This window comes from Octopus bimaculoides, chromosome 19, assembly GCF_046866305.1.
Source record: "Octopus bimaculoides isolate indiv1 chromosome 19, ASM4686630v1, whole genome shotgun sequence".
In the NCBI taxonomy this organism is placed as follows: domain Eukaryota; kingdom Metazoa; phylum Mollusca; class Cephalopoda; order Octopoda; family Octopodidae; genus Octopus; species Octopus bimaculoides.
Genome location: NC_142946.1, coordinates 28444617 through 28465498, shown reverse-complemented (window position 1 = coordinate 28465498; position 20882 = coordinate 28444617). Strand labels below are relative to the sequence as shown.

The window sequence follows — 20882 nt, the reverse complement described above, 5'->3', positions numbered from 1 at the left end:
TATAGGAAATTAACATAAAAAGACTAGGTATTTATCACATAAAACAGTATTAATCGAAAATATTTCAACCCTAATCAAATCGAAGTTTTATTTTAGGCTAAAATGGTACTCTAACTTTAAAATAATTTAGTGTTAAATGAGGTATCTATTAAAATTATCATTAAAAGTCAATTGAATAATAAAAAAAATACAAGAATACTTATTTATTCCAAACAATGATATAAAATCGTAAACAAAGTAAAAAAAGTAAAAAATATATACTAATCAAAATGTTATTATATTTCAAACTGAAACTTAGACATAAAGGTCAGAACTCGAGGTTAATTAGAAATAAAAATATTAATGAAAAAATTATTATGAATGAAAGATTAAGCTTAATATAGCTTAAGTCATAATAAAAGTATATATGTGAATGTGTGTACTTTAGTCTATATGTGATAGTAGGTATATATATGTGTGTATGTATATATATTTACGTATGTATTTGTAAATGTATATATATGTGTTTCTGTGTATATATGTCTGTGTATGTTGTGTGTATATATGTATATACAAGTGAGTATATATAAGTATATATATATTTATTTTTGTTATTTATATGTATGTATGTATATGTGTATGTATATATATGTGTATGTATATATATATATATATATATATATATATATATATATATATATATATATATATATATATATATATGACAAAGGGGCTCTCACTCAGAGTAAAAGGCAGACTGTATGACGCATGTGTATGAACAGCCATGCTACATGGCAGTGAAACATGGGCTGTGACTGCTGAGGACATGCGTAACCTCACAAGGAATGAAGCCAGTATGCTCCGCTGGATGTGTAATGTTAGTGTGCATATCCGACAGAGTGTAAGTATCTTGAGAGAAAAGCTGAACATAAGAAGCATCAGTTGTGGTGTGCAAGAGAGGCGATTGCGCTGGTATGGACATGTGGTGAGAATGGACGAGGATAGCTGCGTGAAAAAGTGCCACACCCTAACAGTTGAGGGAACCCATGGAAGAGGTAGGCCCAGGAATACCTGGGCTGAGGTGGTGAGGCAAGACCTTTGAACATTGGGCCTCACCGAGACGATGACTTCTGACCGAGACCTTTGGAAATGTGCTGTGCGTGAGAAGACCCGGCAAGCCAAGTGAGACCTAAATCTTATTGGGGCAATCGAAAGCGAAATCGAGATAGCACCTGTGCCCAGCGTCGCCTTTCTGGCACTTGTGCCCGTGACATGTGTAAGGATTTTCGAACGAGATCGTTGCCAGTGCCCCTGGACTGGCTCTTGTGCGGCTGGCACATAAAATACACCATTTTGAGCGTGGCCGTTGCCAGTACCGCCTGACTGGCCTTCGTATTATTTTCGAGCGAGATCGTTGCCAGTGCCCCTGAACTGGCTCTTTTGCAGGTGGCACATAAAATACACCATTTTGAGCGTGGTCGTTGCCAGTACCGCCTGACTGGCCTTCTTAGGATTTTCAAGCGAGATCGTTGCCAGTGCCCCTGGACTGGCTCTTGTGTGGGTGGCACATAAAATACACCATTTTGAGCGTGGCCGTTGCCAGTACCGCCTGACTGGCCTTCGTGTGGGTGACACGTAAAAGCACCCACTACACTCTCTGAGTGGTTGGCGTTAGGAAGGGCATCCAGCTGTAGAAACTCTGCCAAATCAGATTGGAGCCTGGTGTTGCCATCCGGTTTCACCAGTCCTCAGTCAAATCGTCCAACCCATGCTAGCATGGAAAGCGGACATTAAACGATGATGATGATGATTTATGTGTGTATGTGAGGGTGTGTGTGTGTATTTGTTTATACTATTCTTTCTTTATATATTTATAGTTGTGAGTGTTTAAGAGTGTGTTTATTTTTATATATATATATATATATATATATATGAGTGTATGTGTGTATATGTATGTATATGTATGCTTATGTATGTACTTATGTGTATTTGTATATATATGTATATGTATGGGTATATGTATATATGTGAGTGTGTTTGTTTTAGTCTATATGTATATATTTGTCTGTATGTATATATGTTTATGTATGTATTTATATATGTATATATATATGTTTCTGTATATATTTGTGTGTGTATGTTGTGTGTATATATGTATATACATGTGAGTATATATATGTATATTTATGTGTGTGTAATGTGCGTGTCTGAGTGTGTATTTGTTTATACTATCCATCCCTTCTTTATATATTTATATGTGTGTTTTAGAGTGTGTATATTTTTATATATATAAGACTGTATGTGTGTATATGTATGTAAATGTATGCTTATGTATGTATTTTTGTGTATGTGTATATTTATGTATATGTATGATTATATGTATATGTGAGTGTGTGTGTTTAGTCTATGTGTTAGTATGTATATATATATGCTTATGTATTTATATATGTATATGTATATATGTGTGTGTATATTGTGTGTATATATGTATATATATATGAATATATATGTGTGTATATATATATTTATATATGTATGTATATGTGTATGTATATATATGTATATATATGTGTGTGTGTGTGAATGTGTATTTGTTTATACTATTCCTGCTTTATATTTTTATATGTATAAGTGTGTAAGGGTGTATATATTTATATATTTATATATATGAGTGTATGAGTGTATATGTATTTACATGTATGTTTATCTATGTACGTGTGTATATGTGTATATATGTATATGTATGGGTATACGTATATATGTGAGTGTGTGTGTTTTAGTCTGTATGTGTTATTATGTATGTATATATATGTGTGTATGTATATATGTGTATGTATGTATTTATATACATAAATACATACATACACATATATACATACACACATATATATACATACATAATAACACATACAGACTAAAACACACACACTCACATATATACGTATACCCATACATATACATATATACACACATACACATGTACATAGATAAACATACATGTAAATACATATACACTCATACACTCATATATATAAATATATAAATATATACACCCTTACACACTTATACATATAAAAATATAAAGCAGGAATAGTATAAACAAATACACATTCACACACACACACATATATATACATATATATACATACACATATACATACATATATAAATATATATATACACACATATATATTCATATATATATACATATATACACACAATATTGTGTGTTTATGTGTATATGTGTGTATGTTGTGTGTGTATATATGTATATACTTGTGCGTATATGTATGTGGATATGTATGTATATTTGTATGTGTATGTATATGTATTTGTATATATATGTATATGTATGGGTATATGTATATATGTGAGTGTGTTTGTTTTAGTCTATATGTATATATTTGTGTGTATGTATATATGTATGTATATATATATGTATGTGTGAGGGCGTGTGTTGGTGTGTATTTGTTTATACTATTCCTTCTTTACTAATTGTAGCAGTTATAATTTATATTTATTGACTACATCCTCGCCAGAAATAGGGAAAGAGGGCGGCTTATAAATGCCAAAACCTACCCTGGCGAAGAATGTACCCCACAACATAGATTAGTAGTTAGCGACTTTGGGATCAAGGCAAAATGGGTGCCCAGAATTAGACAGGCTTGGAGAAGAAGGGTGTGGAAGCTTAAAGACCCTGCAAACGGACAGAGACTTAGAGACAAGTTACTTGAAGCATTTAACGAAATAGAAGGGGATATAGCATCATACAACGTGGAAGACAATTGGAGATTTCTGCAGGACAACCTGTTGAAAGCCACCGACCAGATTTGTGGGTGGTGTAAGGTCCCCTCCCGACCCAGAGTAACGTGGTGGTGGAACAAGGAGGTAGACAGGGCTATTAGACAAAAGAAACAGGCTTGGAAGGACTGGAAGAACGGTGGTAGCAGGGAATTGTACCAATGTGCCAGAAGGGAGGCTAGGCGACAGGTTTATTTAGCCAGAGGGGAAGCAGATAAGGAAAGATTTGCCAATGTTCTGCGCCGTGAGGACCAAAGACTCGAGGTATTTCGTGTTGCAAGACAGTGTAGGAGAGAGAATAGTGATGTTGTAGGAGAGAAATGTGTTCGCATGGATGATGGTACGCTTGCATTAAATGAGGATGCAAAGAAAGAGGTCTGGAGATGCCACTACGATAGATTGCTTAATAAAGAGAATGAATGGGAGAAAGAGAGCCTGCCGTATGTCGACCCAACAGAGGGTCCAGCTATCTGAGTTGATAGTACCAGGGTAGATAAAGCAATTAAGAGTATGAAGACCGGGAAAGGCCCCAGGCCCATCAGGAATCACTGCAGAGATGCTCAAAATATCTGGCAGTGTTGGCTATAGCCTAGTCACCCGTATTACGAACCAGGTGATACACGAAGGAGTCATACCCAATGACTGGTGTAGCAGCATCATAGTTAACTGCTACAAAGGTAAAGGTGACGCTTTAGATACAAATAATTACAGAGGCATCAAGCTGTTAGATCAGGTTATGAAAGTTACAGAGAGGGTCATAGCCCAACTAATTAGGGAGCGAATCAATTTAGATGAGATGCAGTTTGGGTTCGTGCCAGGTAAAAGCACTACTGATGCCTTATTTCTAGTGAGACAGTTGCAGGAGAAATACCTAGCTAAGGATAAACCTCTGTACCTGGCTTTCGTTGACATGGAGAAAGCCTTTGACAGGGTCCCCCGATCCCTTATCTGGTGGTCAATGAGGAAACTTGGGATAGAAGAATGGTTAGTGAGAGCTGTGCGAGCCATGTACAGAGATGCTGCCAGTAAGGTGAGGGTTGGAAATGAGTACAGCAATGAATTCCGGGTAGAGGTAGGGGTCCACCAAGGTTCCGTCCTCAGCCCCCTCTTATTTACCATAGTCCTCCAGGCAATCACAGAGGAGTTCAAGACAGGTTGCCCCTGGGAGCTCCTCTATGCTGATGACCTTGCCCTAATTGCGGAGTCACTATCAGAACTAGAGGAGAAGTTTCAGGTGGGGAAGCAAGGTCTAGAATTGAAGGGCCTTAGAGTCAACCTAGCTAAAACCAAAATCCTAATAAGTAGGAAGGTAGATAAAACACAAACCCCTTCAGGAAGATGGCCCTGCTCAGTATGTAGAAAAGGAGTAGGTAGTAACTCTATAAGATGTACCCGGTGCAAGCTATGGACACATAAGAGGTGCAGCAACATCAAAGGCAGGTTAACTAGCAAGTTAGTTTTTGTTTGTGGCAGATGTTCAGGTGCAATAAAGACTGTAAACAAACAGGAAATAACTTCTATCTCATTCCAGGGTGAAAAACTAGAGGTAGTCGATAGCTTCCGCTATCTGGGCGACCAAGTTAATAGTGGGGGTGGGTGCGCTGAAAGTGTAGCTGCTAGAATAAGAATAGCCTGGGCAAAGTTTAGAGAGCTCTTACCCCTGCTGGCGACAAAGGGACTCTCACTCAGAGTAAAAGGCAGACTGTATGACGCATGCGTACGAACAACCATGCTACATGGCAGTGAAACATGGGCTGTAACTGCTGAGGACATACGTAAGCTCGCAAGGAATGAAGCCAGTATGCTCCGTTGGATGTGTAATGTCAATGTGAATACCCGTCAGAGTGTAAGTATCTTGAGAGAAAAGCTGAACATTAGAAGCATCAGTTGTGGCGTGCAAGAGAGACGATTGCGCTGGTATGGACATGTGGTGAGAATGGAGGAGGATAGCTGCGTGAAAAAGTGCCACACCCTAACAGTTGAGGGAACCCGTGGAAGAGGTAGGCCCAGGAAGACCTGGGCTGAGGTGGTGAGGCAAGACCTTCGTACATTGGGCCTCACCGAGGTGATGACTACTGACCGAGACCTTTGGAAATGTGCTGTGTGCGTGAGAAGACCCGGCAAGCCAAGTAAGATCGTTGCCAGTGCCCCTGGACTGGTTCTTGTGCGGGTGGCACATGAGATGCACCATTTTGAGCGTGGCCGTTGCCAGTACCGCCTGACTGGCTCCTGTAGGATTTTCGAGCGAGATCGTTGCCAGTGCCCCTGGACTGGCTTGTGCGGGTGGCACATAAAAGACACCATTTCGAGCGTGGCCGTTTTCGTGCGGGTGACACGTAAAAGCACCCACTACACTCTCTGAGTGGTTGGCGTTAGGAAGGGCATCCAGCTGTAGAAACTCTGCCAAATCAGACTGGAGCCTGGTGTTGCCATCCGGTTTCACCAGTCCTCAGTCAAATCGTCCAACCCATGCTAGCATGGAAAGCGGACGTTAAACGATGATGATGATGATGATGATGATGGTAGGTTAATATTTTAGTGAGTTTAAGGATTTATATAGTAATGACACTACGATTTTTACAAGATTAATTTAATAATAGTATTTTAGATTATTTCATATTTATTATTTAATTTATGTTTCTTAGTATCATTATTCAAAATTTATTATTTATTAGAATTTAAAATTCATTAATATGTTTTTTAAGATAGCTGGGTTTTTTATTTTGTAAGTTATATAAAGTTTAAATCTTTCATTCATTATTTTAAGAATTATTCTTTCATTCATGTTTTCATATTATATTCTCTATCTTAATGTAGTATTTTCACGTGACCTCTTTCTAATAAATGCTATACATCTTAGTTAAACGTCTAAGCTTCAGTTTGAATTACGACAGCATTTGGATAAGTATAACATTTAATTTGTTAAACAACTATATATCATTGTTTGAAAATAATATATATTCTTGTATTTTTATATTATTCAATTGATTTTTAAAGATTATTTTTAATCGATTTCTTTCTTTCTTTATAGTATCGTTAATGGGTTTTTTTTATTATGACTTAAGCTATATTAAGCTTAATCTTTCATTCATAATAATTTTTTCATTAATATTTTTATTTCTAATTAACCTCGAGTTCTGACTTTTATGTCTAAGTTTCAGTTTGAAATATAATAACATTTTGATTACTCTTTTACTCTTTTACTTGTTTCAGTCTTTTGACTGTGGCCATGCTGGAGCACCACCTTTAGTATATATTTTTTACTTTTTTTACTTTGTTTACGATTTTATATCATTGTTTGGAATAAATAAGTATTCTTGTATTTTTTTTATTATTCAATTGATTTTTAATGATAATTTTAATAGATACCTCATTTAACACTAAATTATTTTAAAGTTAGAGTACCATTTTAGCCTAAAATAAAACTTCGATTTGATTAGGGTTGAAATATTTTCGATTAATTCTGTTTTATGTGATAAATACCTAGTCTTTTTATGTTAATTTCCTATACTATACGGAATATTTTCACTAGACTTCTTATAAATAAATGTTTTTAGTCATAAATAGTCTAGCTTAAACTATTGCATCGTTTAAATATGTGCCAATACTATCTATATTATTTTAACCTTAAACTTCATTCAAATTGTATTTTAAACGAAAAAATTTGTTTAGTTGGTTTTTGTATATAATATACCTGTTAGATTATTTTATAATGGATGTAGGGTTGATTATGGAATGTTTATTATTTTGATATTTTAATAATATTTTTCTATCTTAATATATATAATAAGTATTTTATATACATTCATTTATTATCATTGTTGTATTTTGACCTGAAGATTAGCTATATTTTTTACTAGAATTGATTTTTGATAGTTTTAATCGATTTAAATTTCTTTCTATTTGAAAATTGGTTATGCAACACGTGTAGTCATTTTATTATCTTGATCTTATGATATTTACTTTGTATTATATTATACTTATTTATTGTGCTTTTGATTATTAATTTTTTCTATATGTGACAGTGGATTTTCATCGATGAGTTCATTAAAACTATATATATATATATATATATATTTTATACTGTGAAACTTAATTTAATTTTAATTTTTAATAAATTGATTTTAATTGAGTTTTTACCTGTAATTTTGGATTTTATCCGTAATATTATATATATATATATATATATATATATATATATATATATAAAAGTTATGTTTAAAATTAAAGTTTAGATGGGAAACTTTAAAATGTGCTATCCAAACCTTGTTTTTGGTGTGTTCCTAGTAATGTGCCTTGAGAGCATGTTCACTACATATGGCTACCAAGCATCATCTGGAGTACTGCACTTTAGTTACTAGATCTATGTAATGAATTCCTCAGTGCATGTTTAGTATATTTTAAATAATTGATAAGGAAGACAGAGTGTACCATAAGCTTTATTTAGCAAAACAATCGTTTCATGTTACATCTGCACTGCTCCCTAGTGGGTGGGGAACAATATAATGGAATTGAATGCATCCTACAGTGCAAAAGAAACTTCATCAGGTTACATAATACATTACAGTATTATAATACATACATTTCACTACTGTGTGTGGCAGGATGGTGTTATTATGATGTGTGTGTTTATTGTAGTTCAAAATCCATTACTGAGGCAGGATGTTTGGTATGTATGAAATGTACATATTATGTAACTTGATGTGGTTTCTTCTGAATTGATGGGTGCATTCAATTCCATTATATCATTCACCACCCACTAGGGAACAGTGCCAATGTAAGCCAATATGATCATTATGCTAAATAAAGCTTACAGTACACTCTGTCTTCCTTATCAATTTTACTTGTTTCAGTCATTAGATTGTGGCCATGGTGCATGGCAGTGTGGTAAGAAGCTTGTTTCCCAGTCACATATATAATGCATTCCTTTTAATTGCCACACTTTATTTATTTATTTTTCTTAACTTTATTCATGTTTATCGTTCCTTTAACTCATTCTCTTTACATCTTTCCGAATTTGTCTACCATAGTAGAAAAGTGCAGAAGTGACTCTCCCTTTAAACTTACTGGTTCGCGTTATACCTGCCACCCACCCCCTCCACCAGTACCGGAAGTTCTTATCCTCTGTCATCCTTGGTTGTCTCCCGCAAACACTTCTAGGGGCCTAATGCCATCCCCTCCCCTACCCAGGGTTTTATCGATCTTATAGCGCATAAAGATGGTGTAGTGTATGCAGGTTGTAGGCATTGTTTTGTTTATGAATTCTGCCAAATGCAAGCTTTCTTTTCAGGTACAGGACACTGCTTTCCCTCATCCCAGAGTCTCACAGGCCCACACCTCCCACACTCTCAGAATGGGCACTCTCAACGTCGGCACACTGAAAGGTAGGTCTGGTGAGATTGTTCAGATGCTTGAACGGAGACGTGTAGATTTGTGCTACATCCAAGAAGTAAAGTGGAGAGGAGGTTCCGCTAGGTTCCTCACAGGCAAAGAACACAGATACAAGATTTTATGGGCAGGGAACACTGACAGGGTCGGGGGTGTGGGAATACTTCTTGCAGAGAAATGGGTTGATAAGGTAATCGAGGTAGTCAGAGTATGTGACAGAGTACTTAAGATTAGACTAGTGCTTCACCATAGGTTAGCTATCGTCATCTTGGCCTATGCCCCTCAACTGTGGCTACTGGATAGGCAGAAAGAACAATTCTATGTAACCCTGTTGCAAACTACCTCATTGACGAATGACCGGGACATTCTCTTTGAGGCTGGTGATTTCAATGGTTATGTTGGACAATATGCAGGGGGCTTCCATGGCGTACATGGAGGCTATGGCTTCAGTTCCCGCAATAAGGCGGGAACCAGACTGCTGCAGTTCTGTGATGCAAATGATCTTATGGTTTGCTATACCAACTTCAGGAAACCTGCCTGTCACCTAGTCACCTACCATTCTGGCAGACACACTAGCCAAATCGATTACATCCTCGCCAGAAATAGGGAAAGAGGACAGCTTATAAATGCCAAAACCTTCCCAGGCGAAGAATGTATCCCTCAACACAGATTAGTAGTTAGCGACTTCGGGATCAAGGCTAAATGGATGCCCAGAAGTAGACCAGCTTGGAGGAGAAGGGTTTGGAAGCTTAAAGATCCTGCAAATGAACAGAGATTTAGAAATGTCTTACTTCAAGCATTTGACAAAATAGAAGGGGATATAGCATCACACAACGTGGAAGACAATTGGAGGTTTCTACGGGACAACCTGTTGAGAGCCACCGACCAGATCTGTGGCTGGTGCAAAGTCCCCTTTCGACCCAAAGTAACGTGGTGGTGGAACAATGTAGTTGACAGGGCTATTAGACAAAAGAAACAGGCTTGGAAGGACTGGAAGAATGGAGGTAGCAGGGAATTGTATCAGACTGCCAGAAGGGAAGCTAGGAGACAGGTTTACTTAGCCAGAGGGGAAGCAGATAAGAACAAATTTGCCAATGTTCTGCGTCGTGAGGACCAAAGACAGTGTATGAGAGAGAATCATGATGTCGTAGGAGAGAAATGTTTCCGCTTGGATGATGGCTCACTTGCACTAAACAAGGCTGGAAAGAGAGAGGTTTGGAGAAGCCACTATGAAAGGCTGCTTAATAAAGAGAATGAATGGGAGGAAGAGAGCCTGCCGCATGTCGATGCAACAGAGGGACCAGCTATTCTAATTGAGAGTACCTTGGTAGATAAAGCGATCAAGAGTATGAAGACAGGTAAAGCCCCCGGCCCATCAGGAATCACTGCAGAGATGCTCAAAATATCTGGCAGTGTCGGCTATAGCCTAGTCACCCATATAGTTAATCAGGTGATACACAAAGGAGTCATACTCAATGACTGGTGTAGCAGCACCATAGTCAACTGCTACAAAGGTAAAGGTTACTTGCAAGAAATGAAGCCAGTATGCTCCAATGGATGTGTAATGTCAGTGTGCATGCTCGACAGAGTGTAAGTACCTTGAGAGAAAAGTTAGACCTGAGAAGTATCAGATGTGGTGTGCAAAAGAGACGATTGCGCTGGTATGGACATGTGGCAAGAATGGATGAGGATAGCTATGGGGAAAAGTGCCACACCCTAGATGTTGAGGGAATCTGTGGAAGAGGTAGACCCTAGAAGACCTGGGATGAGGTGGTGAAGCATGACCTTCAAACTTTAGGCCTTACTGAGGCAATGACCAGTGACCAGGACCTTTGGAAATATGCAGTACGTGAGAAGACCCGGCAAGGCAAGTGAGAGCATAATCTGTGACCTCTGCCAGAAGTGTAGCCAGCTCACTAATTCGTATCTTTACTTCATTGGACACTAAAAACCCTGCTTGCAAAGGCCTGTTGAGGCAAGTGAATTTGGAATTTGAAATCTGAAATCGAAATCGAACCAAATCCGACGACTGGAACCCATGCCAACCTCTCCTTCATTGGACACTAAACTCTGCTTGCGAAGACCTGTCAGGGCACGTGAAATCGAAATCGTAATTGAACCATACTCGATGACTGGCACCTGCGCCAGTGGAGCACTAACAGCACTGTCCAAGCATGTTCATTGCCAGAGCAGCTGTCTGGCTTCCATGCTAGTTACCCGTAAATAGCACCATTTGAGCGTAATCATTACCAGCGTTGCCTTCTAGCACTTGTGCTGGTGGCACGTTAGAAAATCATTCGAGCGAGGTTGTTGCCAGTGCCGCTGGACTGGCTCCCATGTAGGTGGCACGTAAAAAACACCTTTTTGAGCGTGGCTGTTGCCAGTACCGTGTGACTGGCCCTCGTGCCGGTGGCACGTAAAAGCACCCACTACACTCTCGGAGTGGTTGGCGTTAGGAAGGGCATCCAGCTGTAGAAACTCTGCCAGATCAGATTGAAGCCTGGTGCAGCCTTCTGGCTTGCCAGTCCACGTCCAACCCATGCTAGCATGGAAAGCAGACGTTAAACGATGATGATGATGATGAGGATAATTAGTAAAGTTAATCACTACATCAAAGTGGCTGTTTCATGTTATTACTAGTTTAACCCCAGGCAGATCTTCTGCCAGCTGGTTATCAGTGCAGTGCTGCACCCTGTATATACAAAATGTATTGTTAGTAGGGGGAACGAACCCCTACCATCCTTTAACAGACAAGAGGATTATGATTCTAACTCAGTTGGCTCATTGTCATTGTATATACAGGGTGCAGTGTCACACCAATACACTAATAACTAGCTGACTGAAGGTCTGCCTGGGGTTAAACGAGTAATAGCATGGAACAGCCACTTTGATGTGATGATTAACTTTACTTGTTAGTATAGTTACTACTCTGATCTCTTCTTGAGATTTTACAACTAGCTATTTTGCTTGTTGCAAATCAGTGACCAATGGTTGCTTTGTTTAAAATATATTGCTGGCTGGAGCGGACCCTGGTTATCACTCTTGCAACCAGGTACTCGCAACTGAAGATGAGCCAACCAGCTTGAAACTGAGTCACTCTCGTGATCCTATTGTCTACTACAGGATGGTAGGGGTTCGCTCCTCCTACTAGCAATATATATATTATATATACAAAGTGCTGCACCACACCGATAACCAGCTAGCAGAAGATCTGCCTGGGATTAAACTAGTAGTAACATGGAAGAGCCACTTTGATGTGGTGAGAAACTTTATTTGTTAGTATAGTTATAACTTTGATCTCTTCTTGAGATTTTACAACTATATATATGTATGTGTCGTTTGTTCTTTCCCGAGCCATACCTAGCTCATGAGGGCCAGTTTTCCCAGTTTCATTGGCATATAGGTTCCCCACCTGGACGAGATGCTAGTCCATCACAAGTGAGCTGCTAAATGCAGGAGGAAAGAGTGAGAGAAAGTTGTGGCAAAAGAGTCAGTAGAAGTTTACCATTACTTTCTGCCGGAGCCGCATGGAGCTTAGGTGTTTTGCTCATAAACACATACATCGCCCAATTTGAGATTCGAATCCGTGATCTCTCAACCGCAAGTCTGCTGCTCTAACTACTAGGCCATGCACCTCCACTATGTGTGTGTGTGTGCATGTGTGCGTGCATGCGTGCCTGTGTGTGTGTGTGTGTGTGTAAATATATATATATAAATAAAGCGCAAGCATGGCTGTGTGGTATGAAGCTTGCTTCCTAACCACATGGTTCTGGGTTCAGTCCCACTGTGTAGCACCTTGGGCAAGTGTCTTCTGCTATAGCCTCAAATCGACCAAAGACTTGTGAGTGGATTTGGTAGACAGAAACTGAAAAAAGCTGGTCGTATATATATATATTAATAAAATACAGGGTAGCAAAGAAAATTTTAGAAATTTTATTTTACCACCAGTGGTCTAGCGAGGGAAAAAAACCAGTCAATAGACTATGTGTTATTCATTTAAAATACAGAGATGCCTGTAATAGGACATCTAACCCGCTAGAAATAGCAGCAAGACTACATACCACAAAAAGTAGGGATAATTTCGAAAGGGAATGAAAAATAAAAACATTTACCGATCTATATTCTGTACCATGGTTTCAAGTCAATTTTAGTAAGATAAAAATTATATATCTCACAAAAGGTCGGACTATCATCAGCAGAATGACCAGACAACATTCGAGATACGAGTCAAATAGAGAGCATGGTTCATATTCGAATATCTAATTTTCCAAATTTACCGCGTATTTGCAGTTTACCTAATTCGGCAGTAAATACACAAATGCCGATTTTAAATCAGAAATTAGCCAAAAAAATTTTTTATCATTATTAATAAAATACAGGGTAGCAAAGAAAATTTTAGAAATTTTATTTATTTATTTTTTTTATCTTACTAAAATTGACTTGAAACCATGGTACAGAATATAGATCGGTAAATGTTTTTATTTTTCATTCCCTTTCGAAATTATCCCTACTTTTTGTGGTATGTAGTCTTGCTGCTATTTCTAGCGGGTTAGATGTCCTATTACAGGCATCTCTGTATTTTAAATGTATATTTATTTATTTATTTATGTGTTTCAGCCAAGTGGCTGCGGTCATGCTGGTGCACCACCGTGAGGATATATATATATATATATATATATATATATATATATATATATATATATATATATATATATGTATATGTATGATTTAATTAGAGGTTGTGTTAACCTCATGAAGGGATGGTTTCATCCAAGGAAATACTAGTTCAGTACCTAGTATTTTGGGGGAATTAATTTCCTTAAAATAATAGGTATATATAAAAGCATATAATTTATATTCATTTAAAAGAAGAAAAAGAAAATGGAGATTGGGAAGTTAATTGTTTATCATTAACAGGAAATTAATTATCTTCACTTTCAACTGTTTCAATTAATACTCAGGTCATATAAATTTATATTTATATAACCTGAGCATATCTTCAGAGGGAAAAGATATACCCTTGGATATTGTATATGTATTTATGGATTCATTATAACAGACTGCTATAATGAATCTGCTATAATGTGACTGCTGTAATGAATCCATAAACACATATATGACATTCAATAATATATCTCTTTCCTCTGAAGATATTATGCTCAGGTCATATAAATATAAATTTGATATTTACCGAGTAGCAATTGAAACATCTGTAAGTGAAGATGATTAATTTGTTGTTAACAATGAACAATTATTAACTTCCCAATCTTCATTTTCTTTTTCTTCTGTTAAATATATATATATGTGTGTGTGTGTGTCGGTGTTTGTCCCACCACCATCACTTGACAACCGATGTTGGTGTGTTTACATCTCTGTAAATTAACGGTTCGGAAAAAAGACATAGAATAAGTACTAGGCATACAAAAAATAAGTCCTGGGGTCGATTTGTTCAACTAAAGGCTGTGCTCCAGCATGGCTGTAGTCAAGTGAAAGAGACCAGGGAGAAAAACTAGAGGTAGTTGATAGCTTCCGCTATCTGGGTAACCAAGTTAGTAGCGGCGGTGGGTGCGCTGAAAGTGTAGCTGCTAGAATAAGAATAGCCTGGGCAAGGTTCAGAGAGCCCTTACCTCTGCTGGCGACAAAGGGACTCTCACTCAGAGTAAAAGGCAGACTGTATGACGCATGTGTACGAACAGCCATGCTACATGGCAGGGAAACATGGGCTGTGACGGCTGAGGACATGCGTAAGCTCGCAAGGAATGACGCCAGTATGCTCCGATGGATGAGTAATATCAGTGTGCATACCTGACAAAATGTAAGTATCTTGAGAGAAAAGCTGAACATAAGAAGCATCAGTTGTGGTGTGCAAGAGAAATGATTGCGCTGGTATGGACATGTAGCGAGAATGGACGAGGATAGCTGCGTGAAAAAGTGCCAAACCCTAACAGTTGAGGGAACCCGTGGAAGAGGTAGGTCCAGGAAGACCTGGGCTGAGGTGGTGAGGCAAGACCTTCAAACATTGGGCCTCACCGAGGTGATGACTTCTGACCGAGACCTTTGGAAATATGCTGTGCGTGAGAAGACCCAGCAAGCCAAGTGAGACCTAAATCCAAGGCCTCTGCCAGGGGTGTAGCCAGCCCACTTATGCATACCTTTCCTTCATTGGACACTAAACTCTGCTTGCAAAGACTTTTTGAGGCAAGTGAAATTGAAATCGAACTAAATTCGACGACTGGCACCCATGCCAATGTCATCTCCTTCATTGGACACGAAACTCAGCTTGCAAAGACTTATTGGGGCAAGCGAAAGCGAAATCGGGATGGAACCTGTGCCCGGCGTCGCCTTTCTGGCACTTGTGCCCGTGACATGTGTAAGGATTTTCGAGTGAGATCGTTGCCAGTGCCCCTGGACTGGCTCTTGTGCGGGTGGCACATAAATTACACCATTTTGAGCGTGGCCGTTGCTAGTACCGCCTGACTGGCCTTCGTGCGGGTGACACGTAAAAGCACCCACTACACTCTCTGAGTGGTTGGTGTTAGGAAGGGCATCCAGCTGTAGAAACTCTGCCAAATCAGATTGGAGCCTGGTGTAGCCATCTGGTTTCACCAGTCCTCAGTCAAATCGTCCAACCCATGGTAGCATGGAAAGCGGACGTTAAACGATGATGATGATATATATATATATATAAATAAAAATAAAAAAATTAAAAGAAGAGGGGTTTGTATGAAAGTGTATATAGGAATATATTATTCAAAAGAATTCCAACTCTGTCTGTTTTTTATGTTTTATTTATTTATCTATAATATAAATTGAAGTTGGCCGAATGTTGTATTCTTTCTTGTCTTGAGGTTCACGGCCAAACGGCTGGGTGGATTTGCATGAAAAATGGCACACATGTGGAGACGGGTGCATAGATTGGAACGCGCTTTCTAGTTTTTCCTAGCCCCCATATTTACAGAGAAAATCGATTAAAACAACCTGCGTGCATGTATGTGAGTGTGTATCACTGAAGCCATTCATACATATATACATAATAAATAAATAAACTGAATGATAAATTTCATTTATCTCTCTCTCTTTCTTTCTTTCTCTCTCTCTCATATACACATACACCATCAACATTCCTCTCTCTGTCACGCACACCCCATCAAACATACGCACTCACACACACAGAGACATATACACGCACATCAATTCTCCCCTCTCACCACAACTTCAAAAGAAGTTCAGTCATAAAACTGTCCATGTCTCTTCATTCGCCGCCCACTTCAAAAGATCGCCTTTCCGTCCGGTCATTGATCAAGAGATAACACACAAACCAACTCCTGCTAAATGCAAAAATCCCACCAAACATACACACACAAATGGACATTTCATGTCTTTCAGTTCCTCTATGATTATACACGCGTCACAAACAATAGCTCATACATTTTAATCTTCAACAGGTATGTATCGATTTCTATAATATAAATTGTTTTTCTATAAGCTTATAACAATTAATTACTTATTCCATAGTTCACTTAGCTTTTCTCTTCACTTTTCTTCTCTCTCTCTCACACACACACACACACACACGCACGTCCATTTCATATACCTTTCAATTTCTGCTCTCTGCAAATAAAATTTCTATGGATAAAACTGCTTACAAAAATTGTGATTAATGTATAATTTCTTTCTATGTTCATAATTAAATAAATCTTTTAATGATTAGACAGATGTCCAATAGAATAGCTCTCACAAACAGACTACGTACAAATTCTTTCTTCACAACTCCTGAAGCTATTTTCTGACAGGAGGGGGTGAAATCTTCATACAGCTGGAGGCTCCAATTGAAATGGGACATGAAATGATCAGGTTGAGAAACGCTGTTATAGATTATACCTAACCGAAAGCAATCACAGCCACATCATCCAAACAAACTGGGTGAAACCGGGTTTAGCTGCTAGTATTCTTATAAAATTAATGTGGGATATAGAATATAGTATATATAGTAAAATAAAATGAAGTATTGAATGTCTTATTGAATAAATGAAATATTGAATTTCGTTTTTGGATTTGGTTTGCAAGATTTTTTATGTGATTTCGTGTGTTGAAGCATATTCTGTTGTGTCTGGGGAGAGTCATTTTCTTACTGTGCCTTGAAATTTAACACACTCACCGTTAAAATTTCCACTTATTCCTTATTTTTATTTTCCTAAAATTTTCGTTGCATCTTGCAACCTTATCAATAGTCTTGACTGTCCGTTATTTACGCTGCGTTTTTTGCTTTTGTTTGTTTTTTGTGCATGTGTGTCTCAGTGTGTGTGTATGTATGCATGCATGTATGTGTGCATGTGTGTACGTATGTCTGTGTGTGTGTGCATATGTATATGTATGTATGTGTGTGTATGTATATACGTATGTATGTGTGTGTGTTTGCATGTATGTATGTATGTATTCTGCATATTCCTGTGTTTGCCTGTTTTTTATGTATGTGTGTGCATGTGTGTATATGTATGTATGTACCTCTGTCTCTTTGTGTGTGCATGTCTGAGTGTGTGTGTGTGTGCGTGTGTGTGTGTGTTTTGCTGCTATGTACCATGTTTGTATGTATGGGTGCACATCTCCATATGTGTGGACATGTGTCTTTGTGTGAAGTAAAGTGTGTGTATATGTGGTCATATGTTTCAGTCTCTATTTGCGTATGTGGTTGTCTGTTCATATACCCTATGTACCTACCCGTCTGTATGTAGACCTGTTGGTTTACATATACATACATGTGCATGCACACACGCACACCCACACACACAGACATACATAAAAGCCCATCAACTGTTCTACTTTACCTGTGTAAAATGTGGGTATGGGGGTATGATATCTATGTATATTTCCTATTTAGTATTGGGGAAGTTTCATTTATAAGGACGTACTCCCATATTTGTCTTAGAGTTGGGTCTTCTGGGTGCTTGGTTAAGATGCGGATGTCAAGTTGACCCAAGTTGCCTCCATGCTGATCTTTGGCATGTTGGTAGAGTATGGAGGACTGTTTTTTGTCGTCATATTGTCTCATATGTTCGTTTAGTTGTTCCGCAATGCTCTTGGATGTTTCTCCTATGTATGTCATATTCAGGTCTTTACAAGCACCTTCCATGCATTTTATGCCGTAAACTACATTTCTATTTCTGCAGTTAATGCCAGGGCTAATCCTACATACCATGCAGTTATCATTGGTACATATGGTATTCTCAAAGGGGTACATCCTACATAGTTGTGATCTGATGGAGCTCCCTGGCTTTTCAACAATCTTAATGTTGACTTTGGACTCCTTCAGAGCTTTTCTAAACCTACGCGCTAGTTCTCCATGGGCTGTGGCCTCTACAAACATCACTCCTTGATATCTGTCAGTTTTATACCATGTGTTCGCCTTGTTGGCTTTGTCACAAATTCTTTGTATCCTATTCCATTCTTTGTTTCTATATCTAGGGCAGGTACCACTGGTATCATTACGTATAATATTATCTAACCTCTTTCTAGCTCCCCTGTATACTCGAACCATATCTTTCTGATCATATCCAGAGAACTGCATGCGGTGCATGAAGTTCTGCATATGTTTTTTCGTTTCATAGGGTTCGTATAGTGGGGAGATGTTGTTCATTATCCTAACTAAGTCTGCTATCAGTATGTTAATTTTCATGTTGTGTGACAAAGCTGAGTTCTTGTGAACAACATATTTTGAAGCCATGGGTTTCATATAATATGAGTGGAGGAGCTGCACTCTATTGTTCACAGTCTCTAACCAAAGTTCAGTATCAAGTACCGGGAGCCTATTGTTGGGGTGTTTAGTCGGGTAATCTATAGTTACCTTGATACTTTGGTGGATGGAGTTAGCCATTTGCTGGATGCTCTCCATTACGTTCCTTTCTGTTTCTACACGACCGTCACTAGAGTTGGTCCTAACTATGATATTAATGTCATCTACATATCTGCTGTAAAGTAGAAGAGTTGTGGACTGTTCTGCTAACATATGTTTAAGTTTTCTGCCCCACCAGGTCATGAAGAGGCCAGCCACATCTCCTGCTACACCAACGCCGATGGCTGCACCTTGAACCTGCATGTATAGTTTCTTGTTGAACTTTACTATGTGGTTCTTCAAGGTGGTTTTTATACTGGCCCCTATTGCGTGAGCAATCATTTCCTTCATCTGATTGTTGTTCTCAGGGTTTTGGGTGGGTGCAGTCCAGCCACTCCAGCATTCACTGGTGCTTTTTTTCACTGCTGAAGTGATGTTGGTGCTCGTATGGCAGGCATTAGCATAATGAAAACAGCCAAACTGTTTGGTGTATCAAGAAGTACTGTCTCGAAAGTAATGACAGCCTTTGCGAAAGAGGGAAAAACCTCCTCTTTGAAACAAAACTCCGGAAGAAAGCCAAAACTTTCAGATTGGAACCGTCGGACTCTTACACGAATTGTTAGAAAGGATCACAAAAGTACAGCTCCCAAAATTACTGCAGTGCTTAATGACCACCTCAAGAACCCAGTTTCCACAAAAACTGTTTGCCGAGAGCTGCACAAAGCCAGATTTCAGGGGAGGGCTACAATCAGAAAACCACCACTTTCAAAAGCAAATGTTGCAAAGCATTTAGAGTGGAGTAAAAGCATACAGAATTGGTCCCTAGAGCAGTGGAAGAATATTATTTTCTCAGACGAGTCATCCTTTACCTTATTTCTGACCACTGGCCAAGTATACGTGTAGAGACAGCGAAAAGAAGCATTTTACCCAGACTGCCTTCTTCCAACTGTAAAAAATAGAGGAGGATCTGTGATGATCTAGGAGCCTATATCTTAGTAATCCACTGGCCCAATGGTTTCCCTTCATAGCAGAATTAATAGTCAAGACTATTTAAGCATTTTATCTGATCAAATTCATCCTGTGGTTGAGGAACTGTTTCCAGAGAAAAATGCAATCTTTCAGGATAATAATGCACCAATTCACACAGCTAAAGTTGTTACTGAATGGCATGAGGACTATTCTAGTGAAGTTGAACATCTTATTTGGTCACCACAGTCCCCAGACCTCAATATTATCGAACATTTATGGTGCATTTTAGAAAAACAAGTAAGGAGTCAATATCCTCCACCATCATCACTACAAGAACTGGAGACTGTTTTAGCTGAAGAATGGACAAAAATTCCTTTGGAAACAATTCAAGCTGTAATTACTGCCAAAGTCGGTCCTACCCCATATTAAAATATATTTGTTTGAAATTTTAAGGTGTTTCAATTATCTTGTTGAACCCCCGTACATTCATATATATACACACACACACACATGATAGGCTTTTTTCAATTTCCGTCTACCAAATCCACTCACAAGGCTTTGGAGGCTATAGTAGAAGACACTTGCCTGAGATTCCATGCAGTGGGACTGAACCGAAAACCATGTGGTTGTGAAGCAAACTTCTTACCACACAATACACACACACATACACAAAGGCAAATGGCTTCTTTTAGTTTTCATCTTCCAAATCCACTCACAAGACTTTTGTTGGCCTGAGGCTATAATGGAAGACACTTGCCCAAGGTTCCACACAGTGGGACTGAACCCTGAACCATGTCATTGGGAAGCAACCACACTTCCAGCCATTAAAGTGTTAGAAAACAAAAGTAGTTTGAGATGTGTATGCATATAAGACTAGAAATTGATTACTCACCTCTACTTAAAAAAAAGGAGAAAC

The 20882-nt window shown here is 38.4% G+C and overlaps 1 protein-coding gene across 14 annotated transcripts in view; it reads left to right on the top strand.

The window, feature by feature from the left end:
* The window catches only part of LOC106880092 (telomerase Cajal body protein 1), a 148480-nt gene that overhangs the window by 112651 nt on the left and 14947 nt on the right, over positions 1–20882 (top strand). For 3 of the 14 annotated variants that reach the window (XM_089366676.1, XM_089366678.1, XM_089366677.1), the window contains one exon: positions 9071–13797. The exons of 6 other annotated variants lie outside the window; for them this stretch is intronic. In XM_089366676.1, coding sequence (XP_089222802.1) covers positions 9071–10762 — 1692 coding nt within the window. In that variant the 3' untranslated portion in view covers positions 10763–13797. Of the gene's footprint in view, positions 1–9070; positions 13798–20882 lie in introns of those variants that run through there. 5 more of the 14 variants (XM_089366675.1, XM_089366673.1, XM_089366674.1 and 2 more) reach the window with 4 other exon arrangements.